Source organism: Notamacropus eugenii, chromosome 2 (assembly GCF_028372415.1).
Source record: "Notamacropus eugenii isolate mMacEug1 chromosome 2, mMacEug1.pri_v2, whole genome shotgun sequence".
Classification (NCBI taxonomy): domain Eukaryota; kingdom Metazoa; phylum Chordata; class Mammalia; order Diprotodontia; family Macropodidae; genus Notamacropus; species Notamacropus eugenii.
In genome coordinates, this window is record NC_092873.1 from 162,947,799 (window position 1) to 162,973,176 (window position 25,378).

At 38.6% G+C, this 25,378-nt stretch overlaps 1 protein-coding gene across 1 annotated transcript in view; it reads right to left on the reverse strand.

Moving 5' to 3' along the window:
• Positions 1 to 460: 460 nt before the first annotated feature.
• LOC140526528 (gamma-aminobutyric acid receptor subunit rho-2) overlaps positions 461 to 25,378 on the reverse strand; it is a 68,950-nt gene continuing 44,032 nt past the window's right edge. Inside the window, exons 5-9 of the mRNA XM_072642812.1 lie at positions 25,024 to 25,106; positions 24,688 to 24,828; positions 17,458 to 17,610; positions 15,660 to 15,856; positions 461 to 6,931 (exon numbers count right to left, since the gene is read on the reverse strand). Of these exons, the coding sequence (XP_072498913.1) occupies positions 6,623 to 6,931; positions 15,660 to 15,856; positions 17,458 to 17,610; positions 24,688 to 24,828; positions 25,024 to 25,106 (883 nt within the window). The 3' untranslated portion in view covers positions 461 to 6,622. The remainder of the gene's footprint in view (positions 6,932 to 15,659; positions 15,857 to 17,457; positions 17,611 to 24,687; positions 24,829 to 25,023; positions 25,107 to 25,378) is intronic.

Sequence of the window (25,378 nt, forward strand, 5' to 3'; positions counted from 1 at the left end):
ATCAAAGAAATATTAAATTATCTTGAATAAAATTTTAGTGTTGATTCTTAAAAATGTGGCAGTTTGTATAAAGTATGTACTGTGAGTTAACTGGAATTTTAAATTAACCATAGCAAATTGTTCCAGGACTATTAGTATGATATGAGCAGGTATTTATTGCGTTTGAGGCCTGCCCTCTGGCTTTCTTTTTTTTTTTCTTTTCATTCAGCCTTCCTTCCCCTCCCCTCTCTCTGTTTTTGTCTGTCTCTCTCTCCCCTTCCTTCTTCTCTCCTTATTTTTTTTCTTTTCCTCCATCCTCCTTCATCCCATCCTCTCTTTTTCTCTTCCTAAAATTATCTTTTGAAATAATCCCAAACCTGGTGCTCTCACTGTTTTTCAGAAATGCCTTTTCATGATAAAGCACTTTAGGTTCTAACAGGACATCTGAAGGTCTGCAGAGCCGTCAGAGCTTTTTTCCATAATACCAGCATTCAGTGTTTTATCCCAATCTGCTAATGGGATGTGTTTATATATTCCAGGTCAAGAGCCTACAGAAGCTCTCTACTCAGCTCTGTCAGGAAAAGCAGAGGCAAGGGACTGAGAGCCCACCTGGCTCTGGGATTTAGCTCTTAATCAGAACTATTCAGAGCACTATCCCTTGGATGAATTTAGGACATGAAGCCTTCAATTTACCTGCAGTTTTAAGTAGAGATGACTAACACATGTAGCATTTCTTTGGGATTAGTGAGGACTATGGGAATCAGCTGTTTGCCAACCAGCAACTAATCTCCAGGAAATGTCCCAAACTAAGATATTATTCCTTTTTCAGTGAAAATGAAGAAGAAAAGGAGGGGAAAAAATCCAAATGCCGAAGGCCTGTGGGTTCAACACATTCCTTAAGGGGATGGTCTTGTTCAGAGAGGAATATGTATTGTCACTACTCTTTGTTTAAATCTATATATTTCAGATACTCTGCATGCCTAAACATCATTTCACTTCAAGGACAGCGTCTTAAATGATGTATAAGGACATCTCATTCCAACCCCAAGGCACATACCAATATCTGACAGCAGAGAGCCCAAATCAGGAACTGGTGGTTTCTTTTCTTCCCTTCCTACTGTCATTTATGATCATCAAAGTTAGGAAAAGAAGTTCCATTTTATCCTGAAGCATGAGATAAGGTGTCATATTCAAAGCCCATCTACATAAATAGAGCTAGTTAATTGGACCACTTTAATACCTCATGGATCAGTGATTTGTAGAAGGTAACCTACCATAGAGGAAAGAACATGGGATTTGGAGTTAGAGGGCCTAGGATCTAGTTCTGGCTCTGCTACTGTTGCTTTGGACAAGTCACTTAACTTCTCTGGGCCTCAGTTTACTTATCAGTAAAATGAGAGAGTTGGATAGATGGTCCCCAGGGTTCTTTCCATGTCTAGACCTATGATCCTATGATCTTCAGCTCTAAAAATTCCAACTCCTCTATGATTTAAACAATCTCTTCATTTAGTGAGACTTATCCTTGCATGTTCTGTTGCCAGGCCTATACCAAAACATATCCACCTCACTAGGACCTATCAGAGTTTGTGCCCTACTGGTATCATACTTAAGAACCCAGGCAATGATACATTTCAGAGGCAATCTCCAGTGGAGGTTCTTCTGTAATTCAGCTTGACCATGTGTAAATTAGTCTAGTGATCCTGTTACTCTGTATAAAATGTAAGCTGAGAATGGGGACTTTCCACAAGGATATCAGTTTGGGAGTCATTAAAAACATTGTGCACTTCTAGGGCTATATCCCAAAGATATCATACAAATAGGAAAAGGACCCACATGTACAAAAAATATTTACAGCAGCTCTTTTTGTGGTGGCCAAGAATTGGAAACTGAGGGGATGCCCATTAGTTGGAGAATGGCTGAACAAGCTATGGTATATGAATGTAATGGAATACTATTGTGCTATAAGAAATGATGAGCAGGGAGACTTCAGAAAAACCTGGAAAGACTTATATGAACTGATCCTGAGTGAAGGGTTGTTACAGCCACCTTGTATAATGACTAACTTTGATAGACTTAGCTCTTCTCAGCAATGCAAGCTTCTAAGACAACTTCAGAAGGCTCAAGATGGAAAATGTTATCCATATCCAGAGAAAGAATTAGAGTCTAAATGCAGATAGAAGCATGCCATTTTCTCTCTCCCTCTCATTTGTTTTTTTTTTCCTCATGGTTCATTGCATTAGTTATAATTCTTCTTTACAACATGACTAATGTGAAAATATGTTTAATATGAATATATAGAGAGAGCCTATATCAGGTTGCACACCATCTTTGGGAGGAGGAAGGGTTGGGAGGGGGAGAAAATTTAAAACTCAAAAGCTTGTGGAACTGAATGTTTTAAACTAAAAATAAACAAATTTAAAAACAAAAAACATGGTGCAATTTTCCAGAGTCCCAAAATCAATCCAGCCCACTCTCCTCCTCCTGTTTAATTCTCCATCTGCAATGTCTGCCTGGGACACAAGTATTGATGTACCGGACCATAGGGCACATCATATAGTAAGGTATTCTTTATACCTTTTTCCCATGGATACATTTTAACATGGATAGTCAGGCCCAACTCTTGAGCAATTATAGTTTTCATTTAGGATACTCTGAAATGTTCTAGGGCTTGCTGTAATCAACACAATTGCCTTCAATCTGAATCCACTGGAGGATTTCACCATTTGGAGGGAATCTCTCTTCTACTTGGACTCTACTCTGGCCATTAGGTCTCTCTTTACCTTTGGCAAGCACAGGTCTCCATTCTATGCATCGCTTGTTATTAAAAAGAGGATTATTGAACAAAGAAAGTTAGCTCCAATACTGTATATACCAAAAAATCTTTTATACTTTGGTGGAGGAGAGCCTTTAATCCAATGAAGTCAAATGCTTTTTCAGAGTCAAAAACAAGTACAGTGGAATCTTGTATTCTACTGTCTTTTTCAGTCAACTGTATGACTGTAAAGTGACTTACTATATGACTTCATTGGCAAAAGCCTGCTTGTTCCCTTCTCATATTTTCATCAAGCATGCCTTTGATGAGGTACAACTTACTTAGACCTCTCTATGAGCTGGTCCTAGCCCATGCTTCATTGTCACATTCTATATAGTCATTCTCCCAAGCCTTTTTACTATCTGCCTAGTCTGCCTTCCACTGCAAACTCCACATCTTGCTCTACAATGAAATCAATGGTACCATTGCTTCTAGAATGATCAATGCCAATTGACCAACTCATAATGCTGTGAGGCACTGCCCAACCCTGGCCGTCACTCCTTTATTTGTTTTTTGTCTTCCTCTTTCAGACCATACAATCTCTGAGGATGCATTTGTATTCCCCAGCCCTTAGCACAGTACCCAGTATATTGTAAGTACTAAATAAATACTTTTTTCATTTCACTTCAAATGCTTTTGGGATGACCTGGACCAATTGTTTCTCATCCTAAGCATCTTTCTGTAAACTGGTTTTGCCTTGTGCAATTTCTCAATTTTTTTGAAGAGATACACCTCATAATCTTCTCTTGCAAATGAGTTTATATTATAAACCAATGTTGCCCTTGGCTGCCACATCTCTTCACTTGACAAGGAGACTGTTTTTTGCTTTAGGTAATTTTGAAGTGCTTCTATCCTCCTTTTTGTAGTAATGATCTTATATTGCTTACTTCCCTAGGAAATGGTGCTAATCAATGGCCATGTCTGCAGTCACATCATTTTCTTAAATGTCAATAGTAATTTTAAGTAGGTCAGCATTGAGCCATTTTTATTGTGCCCATATCTTCTCATTTTTATGTTTTCTTCTAATTTAATGTTGATTTTTATCTTTTCTTATAGTTAATGGCCTGTGTATATGAACAGCTGATTTGGTAATGAATCATACATCAATAACCAGTTATATTTCTTATCTCATTATTATCTGTAGCAAGAATATCAACACTGATATGATCCAGTTCACCTAGTAGTAAGTCTACAAGTTGGTCATTAACAAAGTCTCACATTAAGAGTACCAACAGTTAAGTTAAATTTTATAGATAATTCTTTTTGCATTTCTTTTCTACCACTTTACAGAAGTAGAAGGGATGCACACATAATAGCATCTTTTTGTAGCTTTCTTTGTTTCATGGGTTACCATGGCCAAAGAATTCACTCACCAAGTGGCCAGCCTATTTATCCTGTTCCCTAGAACTGTGAAAGAGAAAGTATTATTATCTTGAAGGTCCTCAAGCAAGTGGCTAGAGACTTTATTGGGTAATGATAACACTCTCCCATCTTCTGCATAACTTCATAAACTACTAAAGATTATAATGAAGCAGTCTCCACAAACTCCTAAGAAGTTATTGGAATACAGAAAAATGGAGCAACAGGTGACTCCTTCTTACTCACAGTTGAAGAAGGGAGCAAGTGACGAACCTGGAAAAGGAGAAAGAAGAAGTTGTTTGTGGCCCCCAGTCCCGTTGTCCTTTCCAGTGCTGGCCTCACTCAGGCATGGTTGCTTGAATGATGCGATGTAAGAGAAGGTCCTTCAGACAACTCCCAGCACTCCTTGAAATTTGACCAATCAAGATTCAATTAGAACAACCAAACACCCTGATGGGTAGAGTGGGAAACTGTCTGTGTGTCATAACCATATAGCTCTAGCCATAAGTAAGAAAGAACAGATGCAAAAGGAAGTTGATTCTACCTTCTTCTGCCTTCCTACCTACCTTCCCAAAGAATTGTCACCTAATTATAATCAAGTCTCTGTCCCTTCTCTCTACCTGTACTTGGCTGGCATGGTGAGGTGATGCCATGAGTCAGAGGTATGAATCACCCGAGAGTTCTGACTCTAAAGAAACCTAAGCAGGGTTTCCAAGGGACAAGTGAGTCTCCTATAGGTGCTCTCAAGACAGAACAATGTTCCTTACTATCACAAGGTCCTTTTCCAGCCAACCCTTACAGAACGAGTCACTTTCAGCTTGGAGTTCATGCATTTAGTGGGTTCTTTTCCCTTTGTCTCCTCAGACTTTTCATAGTTATTTTGAATTCTAATCTCCATTTCTGCACCCAGAGAACCCCCATGAGGTTGTCCTTCACTTTTTTCTCCTTATCTCCCCAGATGAATCAATGAAATTTTTGATTCAGCAGCTTATTTTAGGTCTTGTAAAATATTGGTCAGTTTCTCATTTAAATCCAATTCACACACAAGTCAAGACATCACCCATGATATCATTGGTCCTCTTTGAAAATGAAGGACAAACAATATGAAACATAATATATCAACGAGAGCTTCTTTAAGCTAGCTCCCAAGACAGGTCCAGAGAGAGGGGACTTTGCCAGAAGGTAAGATGCAATACTGAAAATACCAGGGAAGGAAAACAAGTGGAATACAGTTATGCCTAGCTAGAACCAAGTCTTAGGCATATTTCATGAGACACTGCTAATCGGTAGAAAGAATGCTAACAACACTGTATGCCCATGTGAGGGCAGAGTTGGTATGAGAGCTTTGGATAAGATTTTTTTTAAAAAAAAATTTCTCTTCAAGAGAGGACATGTGTGGTTCCAGACTTTCTCCTGGAATAACTCCAGACACATGGAGAAACAGATTTAGGAAGCAGAAGATTTGTAGGAAAAATTGGCTTCTCAATAAGTCCTTAATTTCTAGTTTGCTTCCCTAGAGACATTGGACCAATTCAGTGCCTCTTTTTTGACTTGAAAGGAGATATTTTGCTCCCAGACAAAAGAGAGAGGTCCAATCTCACCCAAGGGGAAATTTCTCTCCAAAGTCTCTTGGGAAGTAAAATAGAAATCAGAAAATGTTAGGAGCTGGCTTCTCCTACAGCTTCCCAAGTCTGTCTGTCTCTCTCTCAACGTGTCTGGAGTCAGTGAGTCTGGAATCATGAGGATCAGAAGAAGAAAAAGAACCCAATTCACTTTTAAATCAGCATTCTCTTTACTAATTAGGACAGTTTCATCCAAAGTGCCCAAGGCTTAGCTAAAGTTCCATGACAAGTAAAGGCTTGTTGACAAGGTTGTGACAAGGTCTCAGCATCACTGTGTGCAAAGTTGCCAGTGAGAGGAGGTGTCTGGGACTTCCTGCTCTGAAATATGGGGAAAGAGAGAAAGGTATTAAGGGAACAAGCACTTATCAAAGTACCTAGGTCAGGCACTATGCTAAGTGCTTTACAAATATCTCATTTTATCCTCACAACAATCCTGTGAGGTAGGTGCTATGATCCCCATTTCACAGTTGAGGAAACAGTGACTTGCCCAGGTCACACATTTAGTAAGTAATCCTGATGTAGGATTTGAACTCTGGTCTTCTTGACTCTAAACCTAGTGTTGACCCTCTGCACCATCTAGCTGAGGAAGGAAAATTCATCACGTAACAGGATCACAGATGTAGAACTAGAACTAGCAGGACTCTTACAGGTAATCTAGTCCAACCTCCTCATTTTACCAAGGAAGAATCTGAGATACAGAAAAGTCAGATGCTTTGTCCACAATCACATCAGCAAATGGAAGAAATGATATCTGACTCCAAACTCAGGGTTCTTTTCATCCCACCTTGCTGTGAATGTACCAGGTGCGTAAACACACCTAACCTTTCACACAGGTGCTGTCTCATCACATCTAGCAAAAGACTGACCAGTATATTAAGTTAAAAAATATGTAGAAGGCAGGAAATATCAATCTGGAGTATTTGTCTATGACATGAGTGTTCTGAATGATGTGTAGCCCCACATGGCTCTTCAGTCCCTTCTTTCTGGATGGGTTAGATTCATCACTCAGGGCCAAATGGACCACAATTTTCTCCTGTCTTTCTTCATCAGTCATTATGTGGCTTCTTGTGTAGCCTGCTAGGCTGTTGGCCTCTGATTCACTATAATTGCCATCCAACATAATGGTTCTTGAATGAAGCATCCCACACAGGCACGGGACCTAAGGACAACCAACACAAAGGAAAAATGGTGGGCATTAAGCATCAAAAGATCTAAAGAAAAAGACTTAATGAGGATGATGCTTTTTTTCAACATGGAGACTTGCTTGACTTTCATTAAGTTCACTGAGTCATGGAACCTCAGAAGTTAGAGGTTAAATCCATTCCTAAACAGAAGTTCCCTCTATAATAACCTCATAAGTGATCATCCAGCTTTTGCTCAGAGAATTTCCCCTTGGGTGAGATGGGAGTCTTCTTGTCCCTTGCCCTGAAGGTGTCCATCAAGTGATGGGGCTTGGAGCAGCCTATTCTGCTCTGCAACAGCTCTCAACGTGAGGAAGTTTTCTCTGCCATCAAGCCTAGTTCTGCTCTCTGAAGTCAAATAGAGCAAACAGTCCTTTTTACAAATGCTATTCTATGAATTATTAGATATTTGTCTAAAAAGAGGAGAAGATCAATCTTATAGAGGAAAGGGAGGGAGATACTCTGGGTAGGCACCTGCAAAAGATTCAAATTCAAAGTAGCCTTGAATGGTTACTGTGTAGACATCATATCATAGGATGTAAGCATTAAGGTTAAAGATGGTTTCATTTTTGTCTTTGTATATCATCAGAATCTAGCAAAATGCCTTGTATATAATAATAGTTAATAATGGTAATAGGAGAAAAGGCAAGTCAATAATTCAGGAAGAGAGAGTGAGGCTGACGACTCTGCACAACTCTGCCTCACTTAAATCCAATTCACACAGAAGTCAAGACATCAACCGTGATGTCTTTGGTCCTCTTCAAAAGCGAAGGATGAACAACAGTTACTAAGTTATATAGTGTTTTAAGGTTTGCATCATGCTAACTCACTTGAGCCCCACATCAGCCCTGGGAGGGAGATGCTTTTATGATCTCCATTCTGTGGCTGAGGAAACTGAAGTCTTGAAGAGATTAAGTGACTTGTCCAGGGTCACCAAGCTAGCAAGTATTCATGTCAGATTTGAACTCAGGTCTTCCTGACATTAAGTCCAGTTACTCTATCCACTACACCACCTAGCTACCTATCTTACTAGCAAGTATCTAATAAATGTATTCAATTCATTGAATTAAGTCCAAGCAGCCTTTCCCACACCAAGATGAACAAGGAATAATTCCTGCTTGCTTGAAGCTTACAGTCTAGTAGGGGACATTTTTGACTGATTAGGCAATGAGATATATCAGATTCTGCACTGGAGATCCAGATTTGCTCTTGGCTCTCCCCACCTCTGATTCATGCTGTGCCTGCTGGCCTTAATCCTTAATCCTTCAGTGCCCCGGTTTCTCCATCTGGGAAACAGAGATGATGAAATTATTCAACTTGCTCCTATTTCTACAGAGCTTTAAAATTTTCTAGTGGAAGTCATGAAATTTTATATAGCAAAGAGAGATTAATAATTTCATGTATATGGAAATGTGTTTTGCATGATTGCAATATGTATAACCCATGTCAAATGAAGGGAAGAAGGGAGGGAGAAAATCTGGAGCTCAAAACTTGAAAAAAAGAATGTTTTTACATGTAATTGGAGGGAAAATAAAATATTAAATTTTTAAAATTTTATATAAAATTAGAATTGGCCTGAAATTATTGCCTTTTATGGGGGAGGAGGGAAGAGCACTTTTTGAGGTTTAAAAGTTTAGTCTTTAAAAAAAAAGGGAAGAAGAAAACTCCCAAGTTTTTACTGTTTTTCCAACTTCTAATCTGAAATACCTCATAAAAATGAAATTTTTTTTCAAGTTTTAAATTAGAAATCAGGAATTGCTTTTTTAAAAATTCCTGAAAATAAAAATCACCCTTTTCTACATCAGCTTATTTCCAGGTCCAATTTATTGGTTCCTTGGATATTGATTAAAGTGTGGATAAATGACCAATTTTTAAAGTCTAGTTCTTTCTAATCTGAGCAGGGGGCCAAGGTGTCACACATCCATTAGAGCACAGAAGGGTACACAAAACTGAACTTTATACATCATTCAGCATATTTAGGGATTTCTGGTTTTCAGTCCCAAAATAACATGGCATCATAGGGTTAGAGCTGGAAAGGGTCATAGGGAGGTCACCTGGTTCATCCTTTCATTTTAAAGAGGAGGAAACTAAGGTCAGGGAAAGGAAAAATATTTACCCACAACAATAAATGAATGACAGAGCCAGGATGAAATTCAGATCTCCTAAATTCACAGGATTATAGGATGTAAAATTGTCAGAGCCCTTAGCAACCACTTAATCTAACAGTTCTCAAACTTTGGGTCTAAGAATTTCTTTAAACTCTTAAGAGTTATTGAGGACTCCAAAGAATTTTTGTTTATGTGGGTTATATCTCTCAATATTTGCCATGTTAGAAATTAAAAGTGATAGAATTTTAAAATATTAATCCATTTAAAAATAATAAAATCACAACACAAATATTTTTATGAAAAATAATAATATTTTCCAAAACAAGAAAATTTAATGTGATGATGAATAGGATCATTTCACATATTTTGTAAAATCTTTAATGTCTGACTTGATAGAAGATGGCTAGATTCTCATATGTTTCTGCATGCAATCCATTGTGATAGATTGTTTCAGTTGATATTACTTCAAAAAGAAAATCTAGCTTCATAAAAATGTGTAGTTGGAAAAGAAAGGAGTATCTTAATAGGCTAGTAACATCCTAGTATTATTATGAAAATAATTTGGATTTCATAGACTCCTGAAAAGGTCTTGGGGATTCCCAGGAGTCTGTAGATAACACTTTGAGAATCACTGACCCAATAAAATTCCCTTATTTTACAGAGAAAACTAAGCCCGGGAGAAAAAGTGACTTGCTTATGGCCCCTCAGCTAATAATTTGCAGGGCTAAGATTTAAAGCTCAAATCTCTTAACTCCCCAAACATTGCTTCCATTTCTCTGGTTTCTGTGCTTCTATTTCTGCTCTATCCCATACAGAAGCAGGAGGAGAAACAAACAAATGCTAGATTTAATGGTTATGATCTGTATATTCATAGACATAATTAAGAGCAAAAAAGAAAACAAAATGTGTTCTGTTCTCAAGTTCCAATAACTGTAATAGTTTGGAAATTTAATGTCATTCATTTGTACTAGTTTTTTTCCTATATTTCTTAAATCTATAAATTAATATGTCCATAATCGGATATTTATTAGGAAGTCACAGTCAGATTAGTAGCAGAAAACATTATCACTAATCTTCTTTTATCCTAAAAAGGTCATATTTAGAAAGCATTACTGTAATATAGACACTTTGTGGCTTTACCTGAGATTATATTCATTCATTCAAGAAGTATCTATTAAGCACCTACTATGTGCAAAGCCCTACGCTAAATGCTGGGGATATAAAGACAAAAAGGAACTAATCACTGTTCTCAAGAATCTTACTCCTACATTGTACACTGCAACATTGTGCAATGTTCAACTTTGATAGACTTGGCTCTTCTTAGCAATACAATGATCTAAGACAATTCCAAAAGACTCACGATGGAAAATACCATCCACATCCAGACAAAGAACTATGGAGTCTAAATGCAGATGGAAGCACACTATTATCACTTCTTTGGTTTTGCTTTTTCTTTCTCTTGGTTTTTCCCTTTTATTCTGATTCTTCTTTCACAACATGACTAATGTGGAAATGTGTTTAATATGATTGTACATGTGCAGCCTATATCAGATTGCTTGCTGTCTTTGGGAAAGGGGAGGGAAAGGGAGGAGGGAGAAAAGGTTTGGAACTCAAAATCTAAATTAAAAATGAACATTGAAGACATGGAATTGGAAAAAAAAAATAAAATACTACTATTTTGCACTGGAAAAAAAATGAAAAATAAAAAGAATCTTACTCCTATCAGGGAAAACTACATGTACACAGCTAAATAGGGGAGGGAACAAACATTTATTGAGCACCTGCCATGTGCTATACATTACACTAAGTGTTTTACTAGTATTATCTCATTTGATCCTCTAAACAGCCCTAGCGGTAGATGCTATTACTATCCCTATTTTATAGTTGAAGAAACTGAAGCAGAGGATAAGTGACTTGTCCTGGGTCACCCAGTTTGTAAGTATCTGTAATGCTAATGAGATTAAAGATCTTCCCCACACATTAATGTACCTGCCCCTTAAGGGAAGCTTGATTAGGGGAGGCCCACACCTTTTGTTAATTTCTATTGAGGCACTGGTTCTCAAGGGTTGTGATGTCCTCTGGCTCTGAAAAATGTATAAATACCCTGAGGTGAGGTTTTCCTTTGGGTCTTACTCATTGGAAGTATTTGTTTGGCCAGATGAGACTCTGGGTAGCTACTAAGGAGACCCCCAGCTTTGAAAACCCAGATGTTGGTGTTTCTGTTTCTGGTAACTATGTATGTATTGTTTATGGTCAGACAGTTGGTCTTTATTTCTGTTTTTGTAGCAGGCCCTTTACTCTCAATAATCCTGTCCATATTGTGTGTGTTTACTAATATAGAGGAACAATGGTTTCAAATGCCTAAATTACCTTTTGTCTTTTCTTCGTTATAAGGAATAATCATTTTGAATAATTAAATATGTAATTTAATTCCTTTCGTGTGATTACTTGGTAGATAATGTTTTTTTTTCAATGTTTTTCATGTAAAATGATTATAGCAGTCTGTTCATTTTTATTTAATTTGAAGCTGCATTTTATTAAATACCATGTGACAGATAAATTTTTTCAGGTCCCCTGGAAAGACTCAAAATAGCTTTATGGTTTGTGCTTTCCATCTACATTTGCAGCAGGAAAGGTGTCCCTGTTGCTTTTCTTTAAGGATATGATAGATTTTTATGCCATATTGAATGTCTTGTTCAGTTGTTTTAGTTGCATCTGACTCTTCGTGACCCCATTTGGGGTTATCTTGGCAAAGATACTGGAGTGGTTTGCCATTTCCTTCTCCAGTTCATTTTACAGATGAGAAAATCAAAGCATACTGGGTTAAGTGATTTGCCCAGGGTCCAGATCAGGGGTGGGGAACTTTGGGCCTGGAGGCCACATGTGGAGTACAGCCTTTAGCCTGAATTCAAATTTTACAGAACAAATCCTTTTATTAAGGGGATTTGTTCTATGACGTTGAGACTCAGTCAAAGGCCACACTTGAGGACCTAAGCCTAAGACAGAAAGTTCCCTACCCCTGGTCTAGACATTTTAAATAAATTTTATTGTTGCCTTCTGTTTTTCTACCAATCGTTTTCCCTTAACCTCACTTCATTTCCCCAATATGGAACCCTTCCTTGTGCCTGTAGAGAGGGCTCAAAACTGAGAAAGACTTTACTGGTATACATGAAAGAGACAATAATCTTGCTCCCTGGGCTTAGCTTCATTCCAGCTATTAATCTGTATGGGAGAGCAAAAGAATTTTGGAATTGAGAAACAAGGAAACCTAAACACCTTGGAAGTTTGCTGAAAGACTACTGTCCAAATGGATGTTGACTGAGAACATTTAGCTTGTGGAAATTCAGAAATGGGTTACTAAGATTTTCTGACACTAAGTTAGAAAGAAGTATCAGACAGAGAAGCAATCCCCCATGATTAGAAAATAAAGCTTAAAAATAGATTCAGACCTGAAAGCACTGGCTAACTAGGGCTGCTCTGCATTCCCAAGAGTTTGGCACCTGAGACAATGACTCTTCTGGAAATTCCCATCTTCATCAAGATTCTAAGAAACAGACAAATGCTTCCTTATGGGGAAAAATACTTGCTAGATTTTTTTCCCCTAGTCCAGTCACTTAACTATGTTAGGGTTTCTGCCTTTTTCAAAAGAATTGCATCAGGAAAAACCTCTGGGCTTTAAGGTAAAAGGGCTAGGCAGAGGTCACTCTTCCTCTAAGCAGAAGAAATAGCTCCCTAGTAGAGGTCTCCAGCTGGAGGCAGAAAGACATTCCACACCCTCAAGCCCAGGGCTGTTATGCCTGGCAAAACCCAGCAGCAACCAATGCCAATCGGCAGCATCCATGTGAAACCAGCAGGGAACAACTCCTTGTAGAGATGGATTGTCTGGCAAATATTGAACTCTTGGGATTGAACTTGCTTGGGAGCAGTACAGTGGCATCACTAGAAGACATCCACAGTATTACAGGGCCTTGGGTACAAGTTTCCCTTCCATATGTAAACCACGGTCACAATACGTTCCCCATGGGTCTGTCCCTCCACGTGTCTCACCTAAGCACTTTTGTTCCTTATGTGTGTACCCTTCCGTGAGTGTGCCCTTGTAATACATGTGCATCTCTCCATGTGGATTCCCTACAAATGTCTACTATTTCCACATGTGGTGTGTGTATTTGTGGGGCAGTATGCCCCAGATTTGTGGGGAAATGTTTTCTGTTGTTTTTCTTACTATACTATTTCAATAAATACTTTTTAATTGAATTAATAATTTCCTCCAGCTGACTAGTGAAAATCAGCACATTGGTGAGGGCTTAGGAGTAATGGTATGAGGTGGATGCAGACCCACATAGTACCTTGAACTGGGAGTGTCTACATAGGTTGAGAGGCACTTCATAAGTTTGCAAAAACTAACAGATACAGAGACCACGTCTTTCCCTAAACATTGTCAAAAAAATCAACAAGAAACATAATTTGTGACGTTCCAAGGTATTCCTTTGTCCTACATTTCCTCATCAGTACAATAAGAGGGCTGGCAAACACTGAGTAATTCTAATATGTAATCTTGGCTCCAAAGAAAAGATGAGGAAACACCTTCCAGCTTTCAGTAGTAGGGTAGGGTACCATGGATGGGGAATGCTATATACACTATCAGATGCAGTCTCTATGTTGGTTGGTTTTCCTTAATATTTTTCTTTGTTGTAAGGAAGAAATCATTTGGCCGATGTGAGTGGGAGATGTTCCTTTCTAGAAATGATGATATAAAGAAAACAGGTATCAATAAGATATTTTTAAAATGAGGGGGTTAGACTGGGGTCCTTGGACCTCTCACTTTATGATCCTATAATTTTATGACTCACCTTATAGAGTCATTTCCAATCTATTACCTGCATACATGACTATGAGAGGATAATATCTCTTGACCAGCCTGTCTACCGGCTACTTTCTTCCCCATGTATTCTCAGATGCCTTCTCTTACAGTAGTATCACTTTAGCGTCAGTGAAAGCAGCAGAACCAATTGCTCCCAGGATACTGGAAAATGCAGTGGATTATAGACCAAAACAAAAAAATTAGCATTTACTATAGGAATACTTGAAAATGATAGCAGAGTAGAAAACAGAAAGTTAAAAATATACTCAGATGTTGAAGTAAAAAAACTATAGATAACTTGTCTCCCTCTTTTTTCTCTCTCAAATTATCTAGCACAGTCAGAAAAAGATATAGAATATTCAAGAGACAATGTGTAAATACAGCATCACGAAAAAAATGGACTGCCTTGGTTGTTTTTATAATTTATCTATAAAAATCTCACGTTTCCTTATTTTCATTGACTACTTACATAATAAATATATGTGAGTAATAAATAAATGTGAGTTTCTCCTCTAGGTATACCCCCATTGTAGTTTTCAACTACTAGTTTTCAACTAGTTGGTAGCAAATGGACATTGGATCATTAGTTTAACTGCCTAATACAGAAGAGCTGGGTCCTAGTACTGGATCTGAAATCAGAGAACATAGGTTTGAATACTGGCTCTTTCACTTAATATGTATATCACACTTTGGGCAAGTCACTTAATTTCTCTGGGCCTTGGTTTCCTCATCGTAAAATGAAGGGAGTAGTTCTAGATGATCTCTAAGGTCTTTTTTAGCTTTCGCCCCTATAGTTTATGATTCTTTGAGTTTCAATTTCCTTGTTAACAAAATGAAAGGATCAGACTAGATAATCTCTAAGGTTATTTCCTACTCTTCTGAGTCTGTGGATATTTACCAGTCTAAATTTTTCTTCTTTTAATAAGACAATCATGTTACAATTATTTTCCAAGCAAAATGGTTTTTCCTTCCCTCTCTTGTAGGCCCATGTGAGCATGGCTCTCTTATACAATTCCTCAGTTGGAAATTGTCTTTTCTCTAGAGTTTCTAAATTTACCAATGAGACAAAAGACTCTTGGAAGGGTGCCTGAACCTCTCTTTGGGCTCTGACCCACTCTAAACCAAGGAGCCTTTCACATTCTAAGATTCTTCCATTCCCCCTCACTTTGGGGAATATGAGCAAGGTTGAATTGACTCAGAAGACAGGGAGGTACTTCTCCTGGCAGCCCTATGAGCTGGGAACTTTTCTGCCAAGTATCGTTTCAGCTGGAATTTCTTTACATGTGCATCTCTTTTCTCCATTGTCTTCCTAGCTATGTTTCTAACTCTCCAGATTTTGCCTTCTTCTCCTGGGATTTCTTCAAGCACCTTGGACCTTCCCACCCTAAAACATCTCTCCATCCTACCAGTCCTCTTTTCTCATTTGTGAGTTCTTTTCATGGCCTCCATTTCAGGGATGGGTCCAAGCTGGCCATGCTTCAGTTACCTCTCAGCTGTGACTCTCTGGATTTTGCCCCCAAAACCCAACCAAAGTACCTTCTCTACCCTTCCCCAATCTTTTATGTGTCATCTTCCCTGATTAGGAAGTAAGTTCTTTGGGGGAAGGAACTTTCTTTTTACTATTGTGTTTGTATCCCCAATACTTAAAGCTGTACCTGGTACAAAATGAACACTGAATGAATCCTTGTGATTTGTCTGTCTGTTAGGCAAACGAAGTAGGAAGATTTTCTTTCTCACCTTGTCTCGAAGCTTCCTCTCCTTCCGCTCCTGTACGGTGGTCAGGTAGTTCACTGCTGCGTACTCCAACACAGAGAGGAACACAAACACAAAACTGACCCACAGGTAGATGTCCACAGCCTTGATGTAGGAGACTCGAGGCATGGAGGCATTAACACCAGTGATGATGGTAGACATAGTGAGGACAGTTGTGCTACCTGGAAAGGCACAAGTTAGTTCAGACACTGAATTCACTTTTTAAAAAATGTCAATCTCCTTACCCTCTTTGCAGAGGTGGGGGACTGTGGGTGTGGAGATATTACCATCATATATGACCGATGAGTTAATTGATTGGACTGCTTTTTGTCTTAAGTCTTTTTCTTATTACAAGGGATAGTTCTTTGGGTAGGGGAAAGAGGAGGAAATGGAATGGAAATGAAAGTGATACAGAACAAAAAAAAATCAATAAAAATAAGATTAAAATTGAAATTGGGCTGAAACTACTAATATGATTCATGACTCACAAGTACACATTCTTGTTCTCTGTAAGTTTGGGGGAGATTTTCCCCTATGCTTTCCTCGTCACCTCCCCGCACCAGAGTCCTCAAGATCTGACCTTCAAACAACAAGGCCATTTTCCTGGCAGAACATATTTCACCTCCCTGAGGTAACCAGTGCTTTGCCTCATATTTGCTAACAGGGTTAGAAATGTTCCAGGAAGATCCTGTTCCAGAATCTAGATTTAGACTGGAAAAGCCTTCTTGATGAGAAAAACAGGGGCCCCTCCACCCTAGGCAAATAGAGAGGTCTAGGAGATAATGAGATTCAAAAAGGCTGGTCAATGAAAACAGGGGCCCCTACACCCTGGGCAAAAGGACTGGACAATGGATTCAAAACTCCAAGCTACTACCTCTTGCCTGCATATCCCTGACTGCCTCATCTCCCTGCCAAGAGAACACCTTTTCTCTGCCTTCTCCGGGCTAGGTGATGTCTCCCTTAAAGAGCTGCCTCTCTTAAGGGGCTGCAACCTTCCTTAAGAAGAAGCCTGCTTGGGGTGTTACCTGGAATAAATGCGTTACTTGATTTAGAGACAGCCTTAGTGAATTCTTTTGAGATGACACCATGACACACACACACCCCTTGCACCTCAACAATTTGGTGTCCTTGCACCTTATCATTCTAGTCCAACTTCCTCATTTTACAGCAGGGGAAACTGAGACCCAGAGAGGTGACATGTCTTAGCCAACATAAAACAGATAGGAGGCACCTTCATTTTGCACATAAAGAAATGGAAGCCCAAAGAGGTGACCTAGCTTACTCAAGATCATGCAGGTATTAAGGGACAGAATCAGGGCTCAAATCCAGTCCTTCCTTCTCCAAATCCAACCCTCTTTCTATTGTACCATGATGCTTCTTTTCTAAGAAATGTCCCAGACTTGGAAATTACAACATTGGCAGAATAGCTATAGCTCAACCTCTTCAGATCTTAGATTCCAGCCCCATTTTAGGAAAGGTTAGCTTTAGTATTGTATCTGAACATTTCTCTCTTTCAGTCTCCTTTGTTTCAGTCATCTGGTGTCTGAAGGATGTGTAAATCACTAAAGGAATGTCAGGCATAACGCTTTAAACTTTTTTCTCTCATTAGCCATTTGGTTCCCTCAGGTTTTCTTTTTCACCATGTCTCAGTAGAGCCATAACTCACAATTTGTACAACTTGGGCAACAACTGTGCAAAATGCATCTGGGGAGGAGTTTATAAGTTTTTTTCATACAGTGGATAATGGACAACATCACTCTGAACTTATCGAAATCTCTTTTACCCAGTGAAACTCTGGCAGGCACAGCTCTGTGATCGATCCAGAAGGACACCCAGGACAGCATAACCATCAAGGTAGCAGGGAAATAGGTTTGTAGCAAAAAGAAGAAGATGTGGCGACGCAAGGTGAAGTTAATGTACAGTCGGTTGTACCACCCTGTTAATCAGAAGAAATAAGTGTATAATTTGAGGCAAAAAACCCTAGTCACCTTTCCTAACATACTCTCTCATTCCCAAATCTCTCACTTTCATCATATTTTATAAAAAACAGATACTTATATTCTTCATGAATGAATGAAGCATTCGTATATATTTTCAAATCCCATTGAATAATTATATAACAACTCAATATATTTACATATAATTGAATAATCATATAATTATATGTATGTGTGTTTGTCCTTTGTTGCCGAAGAAGACCATGCCATCAGAGAAATAATGACATAACTTGCACTTGACTTTGTTTTTTGAGTGAGGAAGGGCTATATAATTATGTATAGTTGTAAGGAAAACTGGAGTTGTATATCTAATAGGTTTTCAGTTCTAGACTTAAATACAGACATAGACATAAGTATAGGCATCTATTAGGATTTCAGAGACTGATAGATATAGAAATTATTTCAATTCAATATAGATTTAAACCAATTAAATCACAAGTCCAGAAAAATAGATAAAGGTATTTCAAAGAAGTCAAAACACTTATTATGAACTCATAGTTGACTGTCATAAATCTATTAACTCAATTTATATTATCTAACTCTATATATTATCCCCAAACAATATACTAAATTGGGGGAGACAGGTTAGCTTAAGAGAACAATACTACATTCCCACAATCATAAGAAATTGGGGCTTTAATCTCTGGAGTCTAGTGAAAATAGCCCGGATACGGTAAAAATCTGGGCTCTAATACTTGGCTCATTGACAAAGTGATTTGAAACCAATCTCTTAATCTCTGTGTATACTGCAGTGGGGGAAAAGATGACAGAAGTAACAATTATGACCTTATCCTAGTTCTATCGTCAACTCATAGTCTGACACTGAGAAAATTCTTCCTCTGAAAAATGAAGAAATAGTGAATGTCACCAAAACATCAATGAATCTCAGAGATGTAAGGGACCTCCAAGGTCACTTTATACCTGAACAAGAATCCTCTCTTCAACATTTCCATTGAGCCATTATCCAGCCCCCATTTGGGATAATTCTTCACTAATGGAGAATCCATAACCTTCCATATTTCCTTACATTTAGCTGAAACATTTTTTCTCTCTGAAACTTTCACTTGTTACTCCTACTTTTTCCTCTCTAAAGCCAGAATAAACCCTTGCTTTTGGAGACAGATGAGCGTGGTTCAAATTCTCTGGGCTTTAGTATTTGTAAAATTAGGAGGTTGGCATTCTAGAGAGCAATTTAGAACTGTGCCAACTATGCCAAAGGTCAAGCAAACTGTGCATACTCCTTGTGATCCAGTAATACCACTACTAGGTCTGTATCCCAAAGAGATCATAAAAATGGGAAAAGAACCTATATGTACAAAAATATTTATAGCAGCTCTTTCTGTGGTGGCAAAAAATTAGAAACTGAGGGATAGCCTATTAGTTGGGAATGGTTGAACAAGCTGTGGTATATGAGTGCAATGAAATACTGCTGACCATCATTTCATAAGAAATGATGAGCAGATGAATTTCATAAAAACCTGAAGACTTACATGACCTGATACAAAGTGAAATGAATAGAACTAGGAGAACCTTATACACAGTAACAGCAATATTGTATGATGATCAACTATAAATGACAGCTTTTCTCAGCAAAATTGGGGTTTGGACTAGGCAGCCTCTAAAGTCTCTTCTGGGCTCTAAAACTATGATTCTAAATCTAATCCCTTGGTCATATAACATCCTTTTGGGAAAGTATCTATCTCAGTGCAGTGGAAGAGGGAAAGGAAGGCAGGGAAATAGAATAATTCACCAATTATCAGTTTGCAAGCACAGGCTTGAAAAGGCAAAATGTTAAGCAATAGCTATTAGTTTTTAAACTGTTGGGTGAAAATGTTGGTCCTGAGGAAAGGTGGCATGTGTAAAGAGGTCAAAAGCCATAAAAGCATTATCTATCACATTTCAACAGCTTTTAAAAATGGGTTTGCATTATTCTGCCCTTGCTATTTTTCAGTACTGGGCTGGTCATTTGAGAGGATCAAGAGACACATGAAACATGGTCCCTGCCCTCAAAAACTTAACGAAAAAATCTATATACCAGTTAGAAAACAATTAAAGACATTATTAAATAAGAGAAGCTGCATGGCATTGGGGATAGGGAGTCAACCTTAGAGCCAGGAATATCCAACTTCTAGTCTGGTTATATGACCCTGGGTAAAACATTTAATCTCTCAGAGTCCTAGGCAGCTTTCTAAAATGAGAAACTGCAGCAAAGGTGCCAACCGGCATTGGTAGAGGGAGTTTCCTCACTTTGGAAATGTTTGCAATAATATATATGTGTGTGTGTGTGTGTGTGTGTGTGTGTGTGTGTACATATATATACAATGATTTATATAGTGCTTCCTATATGCCTGGCACTGTGTTAAGCACTTTACAGTTATCTCATTTAATCTTCACAACCCTACCAGGTAGATCATAGGTTCCCAAAGTGGGTGATAATGCCCTCTAGAGGGCGCTGGAACAATTGTGGGGAGGGCATGGTAGTAACCTCTGGTGCAATTGGCAGACTTTGAATAAAAATAAGGTGGGAGTAGAAGCATAAGGTAAGAAGAGAAGAAAAATTTGAAAAACCTTTTGTACATTTTTAATCTGTTGTGTAACAGAGTTAAAGTTGTAGTGATTACATTATTTTCCAAATAAATACACAAAATGCATGTTAAAACCTATCAGTGGTCAAGTCCGCTGACAGGTCTTAACAAGCAAATGTTGGCAGGAAAGCACTGTCAGGAAGTCCAGCATGCATCCACAGGAATATGTGCATGTATTAATTAATTTATAATACAATACTATACAGTTACATGATGCAATATTGCATCATCAAAATTTCAATGCAGGAAAACCCCCCACAAATTTACAATGAATTATTAAATTTAAGATGTGTCATTTTAAAAATATGTATTTTCTATTTTTTGAAATGACACAAATTTAAAAAAAAAATAAAAGCGTTAAAGAAAGTAGAGGGGCACTGAGTAATTTTTTTTGAAATGGGGGCAGTAGGCCAAATAAATGTGGGAACGTCTGAGGTAGATACTATTATTATTGCCAAGGTCACACATCTAGTAAGTATCTGAGGCTGGATTTAGCTTAGGTCTTCTTGACTCCTGGCCTAGTGCTGTATCCATTGTGCCACCTAGCTACCTCATATTTATAGTGAAATATTTTTAACATTACATAATACTTATAATGAAATCACAGGTCTCATCCTTGTCCATTAATCAAGCAAAAACATCATAGAAAATAAGTTCTTTTGGAGAAGGGAGATGTGAATTTTCTGAAGTAGATGGGGAAGGCTTCACGGAAGAAGGGGACTTAAGCTGAATAGGTAGAGAGGAGAAGCAAAGTATTACAGACAGACAGAATAATGTAAGGCAAAGTTAGGAACCAGGAATAAATCTGGTGAATTCAGGGGCCAATGGTTAGCATGCAGGATTCCTGCTGAGAAGTAGCAATTGTTTTGTGGATATGAACTGAGATCAAAACTATAACCAGGAATTTCAGCACCTGAAACAAATTCAGTTAGAGGATAAGATATATATATATATATAGTATCTATAGAGCATATTCCCCTCCTACTACTTCCTCCAAGTTTCAGCAGCCCAAAACATTGCCCAGCCTTCAACTGAGACTCATCTTCTCCCTACCCAATATTACTGGGAGTGCGGGCCAGTGGAATACTTGAAAGTCAGGAATATATAAGTAAAGGAAGTAAACTTTTCCCCAGATGTCAGTGCTTGAGGCAAAGCTCAACCACTCTGACCTAGGTATACTTCTAACGACATGCTTCAGTGTTTGTTCAAATATAGGAGATTTTTAATGGGGGTAGCTTAGTAGGGGGCATCTAGGTGGTGCAATGGATAGAGTGCCAGGCCCAGAGTCAGGAAGACGAGTTCAAATCTGGCCTTAGGCAATATAGTAGCTGTGTGACCCTGGGCAAGTCACTTAACTGCTTGCCTCAGTTCCTTATCTATAAAATGTGTTGGAGAAAGAAACAGCAAACCTCTCTAGTAACTTTGCCAAGAAAATCCCAAAAAGGGTCACTAAGAGTAGGATTTGACTATAAATGACTAAACAAAAACAAAACAAAACAAAAAATCGAAGGTTAGCATGAGGCTATTTTTCAAGCAAGTCAGTGAACTCAAGTTATATCACATGAAGCATTTATCCTACATCCTTTACTCCATAAAGTCAGTTCATCCTAACTATTCCCCTTTCTTCCTATTCATCCAAAGTGGGTAGCATTGAAATAAACAGATTCAGTGGCCTCTGTCCTTTTATGGCTGTAGGGTTCTATGATCCTGTGAAATCCCACTAAACCTTGGATTTGCAATGGTGCCTTTTTTTTTTGGAGGGAATGAGTGCTCCCTTTATGAACTATCCTGATACCCTTGCCTTAAGCGCTAAGGTGCCAAGGGTGATAGTTGTCTTAGAAACAGGGGGATCAAATCCAAGAACTTTAAAAACGAGCACCAAGCATCCCAAAAGAAGCCATCAAGATAACAACTACTGGGCTACACTGTGATGGCTGGCTCACCTGGGTGGTATAGAGTAACTCATTTAAAGGGAAAAACAAACCAAGTACACTGCATTTGAGACCACTGAAAACCCTCAATGAAAGGTTAGTGAAATAGAGAAGACCAAATAAACCAACTCTATAATGCAGTAAGGATCTCAAAAGAGTACTGTTATAGTTTGGACTTGCCAAGAGTAGACTAGGGAAGCCTATCACATACCAGAGTGAAAGAAAGAAGTATGATACAGAGGTACACGGAAGATTAGCCATCTCTGCATGAGAGAAAAGTGAGAGGTCATGGTGGGGAATTAAAAAAAGAGAATGAAACTGTTCCTCGACACACACACCCCCCAAGGCAGTCTTTAACTATTCCATTGAACTGTAGCTGCCTCCACTTGTCTATTGCTACAGAATTCTTAGAGGGCCACTTTTGGGGGTGGTTGTAGAAGGGAATCCTGTATGGATGGGAACACTTTGGATTAGATGGCCTCTGAAGTCCTTCTAACTCTGACATTTTGGAATTCTATAAAAAGGAGGTTGAGGGAAAAAAGTGAAAGAGGAATTCTGGAACAATTAACTGCATTCTTCTCCCAAGTGGAAGCATGGATTTGACCATTAAAAAAAAAAAATACCCAGAGCACCTGGGGTAAAGTGATGTCAAAAAATAGGAGAGATTTTGTTTCATTAATGGTGGTTCTGTCTCTTGAGGTGCTCACATATCTTCAGTACCCAGAAATATTACTGAATTAAAGTCTGATTTGAAATGTCATAGGGCCATAGATTCAGAGTCATTTATTCCCACCTGCCTCCACCCCTCATTTTACAGAGGAGAGATGATGTCATTCCCAAGATGACACTGCTGGAGGTGACAAAGTGGGGATTTGAGCCTACACCGTGACTCCAAATCGCAGGCTCTTTCCACTATACCACACTTTCACAGTGATTTTGCTCAGACCACTCTGCCTGTTTTACATGTTCTAACTTCCCTTGAAACCAACATTTTCACCCAAAAGCAGAATATGTTAGAGCCAGTTCAAACCAGCTTGCGATAGCCAGTTGCTAAATCTGCTTTTCTTTGGAGGCAATCGGAATTAATTGACTTGCCAAGGATCACACAGCTAGTAAAGGTCTGAGGCTGCATTTGAACTCAGGTTTGTCCTGTTTGCAGGGCCAGTGCTCTATCCACTGTATCATCTAGCTGCCCTCTACAAATTAGAGCTTGATTTATTGTTTTGTTGATTGTCTAGATAGGAAAGTGATGGAGAAAATGTTAGTAATATGGGTTAAATTTTAAAATGTGTCATGTGTACTTTTTCTCCCCAATAGAGTTGTTTGTTAAACATTTATCAGCACATCCCTACCCAAAGCTTAATAATTATGCTAACTTTCAAATAGCATGTTATGTTATTTATTCCTAACATCAATTTAATTAATGTTAAATTAGTTAACTTTGATGTTAATAATTTAATGTATTGATTATTAATTGCATTATTAATTTATTATTATTTAAGATTATCTTACAACAGCCTAGTGAAATAGAAAATATAAATATTTTTATCTCCATTTTATTGACAAAAACAGAGTGAGGTACAGAAAGTGGGTAGATACTAAGTAGAACAGTGGATAAAGTGCTGGACCTGGGGTCAGGAAGACCTGAATTCAAGTCTGGCCTCAAACACTTACTAGCTGTGGGACCCTGAGCAAGTTACTCTTAAGTTCTGTTTGCCTCACTTTCCTCATCTGTAAAATGGTGATAATACCCTATTTATGGAATAGACAAGAGGTCATTGTCACTGGATTGAAGAGTACATGTTAGGGAGTAATTTGTAAGAAGACTGGAAATGTAGGAAGCTTTAAATGCCAGACAGAGCATTTTGTATTTGCCAGTAGAGCCAGCAGAGTTGTGTGTGTGTGTGTGTGTGTGTGTGTGTGTGTGGTGTGTGTGTGTGTGTGTGTGTGTGTGTGACATGATCAGATCTGCATTTTAGGATAATCATTTTAGGGGCTAAATGGACAATAAATTGAAATGGAGAGAGACTTGAGATGGCCAGATCCACCACTAGGCTATTGCAATAATCAAGGAATGAGGGATGAGGGCCTGCACTAGAACGGATGAGAGTAGGAAGAGACTTCATCTCTATTGCAATCCCCCTTTTTAGAGATAAGGAAACTGAGTCCCAGAGAAGTTTAGTGACTGGCCCAAGGCCACTTGGAAAATTAGTAGGTGGCAGAGCCTGACTTCCTACTTAGGAAATATTCCCTCTAGGTCTTGCCCTCATCCCTCCTAATAAAGTATCTTTGTGTTTATTGGTGTCAGGCCTGGAAGGCCTGCCTAAGCTTAGCCTGGTAACAGTCAGTGAATACTGAAATAAAGAAAGAGCTAGTAAGAAGATAGGACATCTCAGCGGTCCCAAACTGCAGAAGTGCCACCTCCATGGTGCTCAACAGAGGCATACTCATGAGGTTTCTTTCCCTTGCGCTCTGCAGGGCAGGGGCAGAGATCCAATACCTGTACTGCTGTAGAAAGCCAGCCTGGACGTCGTGTGAAACTTGTGAATCAGAAACTGGGACAGAGAAATCTTCTCGTCTGTTTTCAAAGATTCGTCTCCATTTTTCCAGTACAACATCAGATCTTCATCTGTGTATGCATCTTAAAGGGAGAGAGGGAAAGAGAGGAAATTTGACTCTTTTGTTTTTAAACCAGAATCATGCAAAAGACAAAACATGGGCCAGTCTTGAACTAAACAGTGCTTTTTGCTGGCGGGTCGTGGCCAGAAAGTCACAAAAGGCATGCAAGTCATAAAGCGAAGGAAGGTCTGCAATTTAAGATAAGGAAACCACTTACAGCTTTCTAGCTCCAAGGAGCAAGTCTGGGAGTCCAAGGGAAAGTGACTAAAGTCCATGTTGCACATTGCAGTGACTGTAATCCTAGAGAATTAAAAACAAACAAAAATGGTATTGACTTTTTAAAGAAAGTTGTTTGGTTTGGCTTTTAACTTTTATCATGAATAGAACAAGGGGATTATGTGGAGAAGGGCCATCTCTCTACTACTTTCTTAAAAGGTTTTGAAACCCAGAATATACATTACAGTGATTTGCAGACCTTGGAATGTTAAAACCACACACACAAACCTTCTATTAATGAAAAGATGAGCCATGGTCTGTGGGTCTTTGCCACTAACTAAGGAAGAACACACACC